At 36.1% G+C, this 5,568-nt stretch overlaps 2 protein-coding genes across 2 annotated transcripts; one reads left to right on the top strand and one right to left on the bottom strand.

Annotated features, from left to right (window-relative positions):
• Positions 1 to 352: 352 nt before the first annotated feature.
• On the top strand, positions 353 to 1,008 carry LOC109169692. Its single transcript, XM_019318557.1, has 2 exons — positions 353 to 623; positions 709 to 1,008. Exons 1-2 carry the CDS (start codon positions 585 to 587, stop codon positions 1,006 to 1,008), a joined length of 339 nt encoding a protein of 112 aa, XP_019174102.1. The 5' UTR covers positions 353 to 584.
• Positions 1,009 to 1,039: 31 nt separating this feature from the next.
• On the bottom strand, positions 1,040 to 3,944 carry LOC109169691 (ribosome maturation protein SBDS-like). Its single transcript, XM_019318556.1, has 6 exons — positions 3,738 to 3,944; positions 3,512 to 3,641; positions 3,002 to 3,202; positions 2,613 to 2,780; positions 1,676 to 2,129; positions 1,040 to 1,273 (listed from the first exon to the last, which is right to left on the bottom strand). The coding sequence occupies exons 1-5, from the start codon at positions 3,869 to 3,871 to the stop codon at positions 1,677 to 1,679; spliced, it is 1,086 nt and encodes a 361-aa protein (XP_019174101.1). The 5' UTR covers positions 3,872 to 3,944; the 3' UTR covers positions 1,040 to 1,273; position 1,676.
• Positions 3,945 to 5,568: the final 1,624 nt, after the last annotated feature.

Raw genomic sequence — 5,568 nt, 5'->3', positions numbered from 1 at the left:
TTCTAAAGGTATACAGCTTTGTGTGACAGTGAAAATGGGTGATTGTGTGCCATAAAGGAAGTGAGAATCATCTCAGATCATCATACATAAAGGAATATCTCAAGTATTTGAACCAGGAAATCGAGATTCTTAGTCAATTCTCCCATCCAAACATTGTGCAATACTACAGCAGTGAATTGGTAAGATCAAGGGGGAAAATATACTAGTAAATGCCAAAGGTGATATCAAGCTTGCAGACTTTGGCTTGGCAAAACATGTATGCATATTCCCTTCTATTTCTATGAAAACAAGTTATTCCGTAATATATAAGATCATAGCTGCTAAAACCAACTGCCAATAGAAGATTTTACCTTAAGAATTCGTTATCCCATCATCTTCCTTGATGTTATCGCTCAAGGGAAGTCCACACTGGATGGCTCCGGAGGTACTTAACAAATTCAAACTCCTGTTTAAGTGAAAGCAAACATTTTTCATGTTCTCTTTTATATACTGATCTTATTTGCCCAGATTGTGGTGAATGAGAGAGGGTACGGTCTAGCAGTGGATAACTGGATATATGGAGCTTAGGATGTACAATTCTTGAGATGGCAACAGTAAAACCTCCATGGAGTCAATATGAAGGGGTAAATAACTGCCTTTGCCAATAATCATTTATTTGGATATTGAACTAAAGATTAATGTGGTTTGACATGGGGGGAAAAACTGCAGGTAGCTGCAATGTTCAAGCTGGCAACTAGTAAAGACTGTTCAGAAATCCCCATCACCTCTCAGAAGATGCAAAAAGTTTTATTGAACTGTGCCTACAAAGAGGCCCCAGTGTTCGTCCCACTGCCGCTCAATTGCTACACCATCCTTTTGTCTAAGAAATTCATTGACAAAAAGGAAAGAGTTAGAGATTCAATGGAAAGAAATCTAGGTTGGATGTCTAATTTGAACGTTTTCTGGAGCCTAATTGACCAGACAGTGGTGGTTCAGAAGGCAGAAAGAACAAACACAAGCACACTTTGAAACACGCTAGGGTGAAAGAGAGAGAGAGAGGGGAGATCAACCAGTGAGCTATGATTATAATATGTACCCTCAAGAGGGAAAATTCTATCAATCTTGTAAGACGTGTTCATACAAGGACTAGGAACTCTCTTCAAATACATACATCCAGCCAAAATAATTCCTCTCAGAAAAGAACTCTGCTATCACTAATCTTAAAATGTGAAGAGGCATAAGAAAACATAAGGTTCCATCAATCACCATGCTGTGACAATTGACAATGTTCAACCTGCCAAAATCAACAAAGCAAGGTAAAATGATGTTAATGCAGGTGAGAAAAAAGATGAGGGCATCACAGATTCACAGTATGATGAACAACAATTTAACAGTTAAAAAGGCGTTCTAAAATAATAGTAAAAACCTTAGAACGTTCTAAGGCATTCACCAGCAAAAAGAAGCTATTAGCCCAGTTAAGTAGCTAACACCATGGACCATATGCCAGCAAAGCTACGAGTAGTATGCTAGTCAACATGTTCTTGATTAAGAACTTCCGTGTCTCGTAAATTTGATTATGATTGTAAAAATGTACTTTCAGATTCAAAAGCAAAAATCATTTCAGGAACATAGCCAGCCCACCAACATTACAAATCATATTAATGTAAGGTTAGCAACCTAGGAAACTTAGTCCCACCTCAAAAGCAGTATTCCTTCAGATCAGCCTTTGAGTCCCCAAGTTCCATGTCAGCCATACACTCCTCTGCAGTAAGAGGAGGAAGTTGCCTAGTTTTTCGCCTTAGATTATGTTTATGCCAGTCACTCTTGAAGTGTTCTCTAAACTCCTTGGAATCTCCCACAACTGCATTGCATGTACTGCACTTGTTTAGTTTGACTTCTCCTTCTGAACTCCCACTTTTTGCTGGCCTGTGCTGCTTTATCTCTCCCCTGAGATATTCATTTTCAGAAGAGATTGTATGTTTTTGCATTTTTTCCGTCAAACTTGATGATTCATCCTCATGATCATCATACTGATCGACAAAAGTATCGCCTTCTACATGCACATTAACTGCAAGAATTTCCAATCTTCCCTGCAAATTCCTTATCAAGGCATCAAAATCTCGAAAAAGATTTGGTTCCATCTCACAAATCTGCAGCAGAGTTAGAAGGAATGAAGGATGGTCAAATTCAGCATATTATAATAGCTGCAACAATTACAATCCATGATACTATATCCCGCAAGCTATGTCATTAAACAGAAACATGGAGTTAAAGACATACAAGTGATGAGTGCCTTAAGAGCTTGTTGCTCAAAGAGATCCAATAATGTTGGAAAGCTTAAGGGTAAATTAGACTACAAGTAGGCAGCAGAAGCATAGCAAGTTAGGGTATAGAGTGGTTTGTTTTGTAACAAGGGAGCAGCAGAAATGGATTCTCTGCGCAATTTAAGACGTAGAATACAAGTCCTAGATTAAGAAATGAGGAAGGACCATTTGACAGACAGACTAGTTCCTATGATTGCTTGCTAACAACAGCCAAGAGTTAAAAGTTATAGCCTGCATGACTGAAACTAAATGCAAGCTTTATACTAAATGTAGTATAAGGGTTTGTTCAGACATGGATCTGGGACTTACAATAGAAAGTTGGCTTCCAGCTTCATCTCTTGAAATCACACCAACATTCCATTCCTTAAGCTTTTCCAGTATGGAAAAACTTTGTTCTCCTGGTATGGTTAAGCGTAACCTCATTGGGGCCCGTTTAATAGGATAGTGCTTTTGAAGCTCACGGATGACCTCCAGTGCCTGTGGAACATAGAGCCAAAAATTTCTTTTTTAAGAGATTTGGCTCCTAATTATTAGTAAATATATAACTATAGCAATTAGAGAGAAAGATAGATAGATAGAGAGAGCTTTCTACTTGATAAACAAATACAGTGAAAAAGAAAGTTGCAAATCAATATAGTGGGGTAACCTGCCAAAGGAACCATGCAGAATAAAAAGGGGAAAGCCATATTTATTAAAACCTGTTTTTTTGAGCTACTATGTGGATCAACAGCAAAATGGATTTCATGCATTAGGCGTTCTATCATGCTTATGGTATAAGGCCGCTGAGTTTCTGGGTTGACTGTCTTCTGCATGACTATTGTAGCAATATCCCTGAACTGACTTGAAAATTGTGACTCCCTCTCCTTCCCTGCAACTTGTAGCTCTCCTTTTTCCAAAATCTGAGAGAAAGGAAATGATCCTTCATTCAAGAATGCCTTTAAAACCCTACAAACAGGGGGATGGGGTGTTTAGGCAGGAAAAAACAAAAAACTGTTTTATCAGGCACAACCGCACAAATCACTGAAAAAGAATCCTGTTTTAATGTAGAATAAGAAACCAAATTAAATTATAAAAGCATTTTGTCTTCAATAGTTGCGCAATATTTTGCAGTCACACTTTTAAGCTACTTAACTAACTTCCACGAATCAGGTTATTAGCAGAAACTTCCAGGAATTTATTTAACACTGAAGATAAAACTTCCTTCTAACCTCCAAACAAATTTTGGTCTGATCATCTGTCCCGAATGCCGCAAGCAAATCTTTTGACTTGGCGAGAACTCCCTTGGAGACATTGGAATACACAGTATGTGACTGTAAGACTTCGTCAATGTCCTTCTCCCTATTTGAATTTTTTGTAAAAAAAACATTATTCATGATTTTTATTATGTGTATAGATAGATAGAGAGATAGATGGTGGAGAGAAATGAAAGCTTACACGCCGGAGCGCCAAGAGAGGACTTTGTTCTTGTAGCACGCAATCTCGAAACGATTTCCATGCTTTTTCAGACGAACGACGGCGACGTTCGTCAGCCGTTTTTGCCCTATCGGCTGCACCAGCGTCTTCGACATCTCTGCTCTCTCTCAGTCGCCGATTGATCAATGCGTTGCCGTTGTTTTCCTTTCAATTAGTTTTTCTTGTCACTTTTCAAATCACTGGGCTTAATCTATACAAGGTTTTTGGGCAATTAGAGCGCAAATTAGATCGTGCACCGACAGTGCATAAATCAAATTTGTTTAACAACAGGAAACGGCATCTGTTTCCTGTATTTGTATACACTGCAGTTTCGTTTTAACACAATTATAGTTTCATTTTGATATAACTATAATTTCATTTGATATTTATAGACTCAAATATGGGAAAATGTTATTCCGTATTTAATTACATAACTACATGATCATTTTGATATAATTACAGATTTATTGTACAATATACACCCAAATATGTGAAATGATATTCAGTTTCATTTCACCACAACTACAGTATCATTTTGATATAACCGCAATTTCATTTGATAATATAAAAATAATATACGTGAGGCAGTGTCGGTTTAGATATACTGTAGTGTCATTTGGTAATTAATAGAGTTAATTCCAGCAATGGTCCTCCGACTATAGTGATTTTCCAAAATTAGTCCCTGACTTTTAATTTGGACACTTTAGGTCCATTGACATTCAATTTCTTTTCAATTGAGGTCCTTTCGTTAGAATACAGTTCATTAGACTTTAAATGAAGGGGTAAACTCATCCTTTCACATGTCTATGTATTATTCTTCGTATTTCTCCCTTCGTATTTCGCTGTTATACCTTGTAAACATCATAATAATAGAGGAACGCACACACGAGTAGTCAGCAAATGGGGAACGACGAGGAACATTTTAGGGTTTCGACTAAGATTATCTTCATATATATCACGTATAAAATGGAGAAATACTAAGAATAATACATAGGCAGGTGAAATGATGAATTTACCCCTACATTTAAAATTCAATTAACCGTATTCTGACAAAGGACCTCAATTGGAAAGAAATTGAAAGCCAAAGGACCTAAAGTGTCTAAATTAAAAGTCAAGGACTAATTTTGGAAAATCAATATAGTCGGAGGACCATTGCTGGAATTAACTCTAATTAATATATACAAAATGTGCGCTCTAATAAAACTAATGGCGCGCCGTTTCTTTACTTACAGAAACGGCGTCATTTTGAATATAAAATTATGAACGTAGAGCTATAAATATAAAATTCTGTAATTGTAAATATAGAGCTCAATTATTGTGAATATAAAATTAAAAAATTATAAACATAAAATTTTATAATTATGAACATAGAACCGTATCCATCTTACAATGTAGACACATTCTACGCCATAACAATCCCAATACTCATAGATTTAGAACTAGAAGAGTAATGTTTAAAAAAAAAAAAAAAAAGATAGTAGAGTAATCTTGGGCCATCAGAAATTGAAAAGCCCCATCAGTTTTGGAGCCCTTTCTTCTCATGGCCCTTTCTGCCCATTATAAGTCTTTTTATTTTTAGTTTTGCTCCTCCTTCTACCTGGCCATATTTCTGCCTTATTAGCTTGACTATCTTGAGAATCCGGCCAAAGTGCTTGAGAAATGAGAATTTTCAGAAATACCAAGGTATTTTTTTTTTTAAATCATGAATATAGAAAATATATTATTTATATATAATGAATGTAGATCATTTTTTTAGGATAACAAGTAAAAATATATTAATCATCTGAAAACAAGTGTAAAATACATCTTGAAA

Source organism: Ipomoea nil, unplaced genomic scaffold (genome assembly GCF_001879475.1).
Source record: "Ipomoea nil cultivar Tokyo-kokei standard unplaced genomic scaffold, Asagao_1.1 scaffold3321, whole genome shotgun sequence".
NCBI lineage: Eukaryota > Viridiplantae > Streptophyta > Magnoliopsida > Solanales > Convolvulaceae > Ipomoea > Ipomoea nil.
This window is presented reverse-complemented; position numbering and strand designations above follow the sequence as displayed.

What these genes read in the sequence shown, in the direction of transcription:
- LOC109169691 (XM_019318556.1), bottom strand. Translation starts at nt 3,871, where the DNA reads ATGTCGAAGACGCTGGTGCAGCCGATAGGGCAAAAACGGCTGACGAAC. An exon ending in CTCTCTTGGCGCTCCGGCGT is followed by an intron (nt 3,642 to 3,737) that starts GTAAGCTTTCAT and finishes AAATTCAAATAG; the next exon opens with GGAGAAGGACATTGACGAAG. An exon ending in CTGGAAGCCAACTTTCTATT is followed by an intron (nt 2,130 to 2,612) that starts GTAAGTCCCAGA and finishes ACTCTGCTGCAG; the next exon opens with ATTTGTGAGATGGAACCAAA.
- LOC109169692 (XM_019318557.1), top strand. Translation starts at nt 585, where the DNA reads ATGGCAACAGTAAAACCTCCATGGAGTCAATATGAAGGG. An exon ending in CATGGAGTCAATATGAAGGG is followed by an intron (nt 624 to 708) that starts GTAAATAACTGC and finishes GAAAAACTGCAG; the next exon opens with GTAGCTGCAATGTTCAAGCT.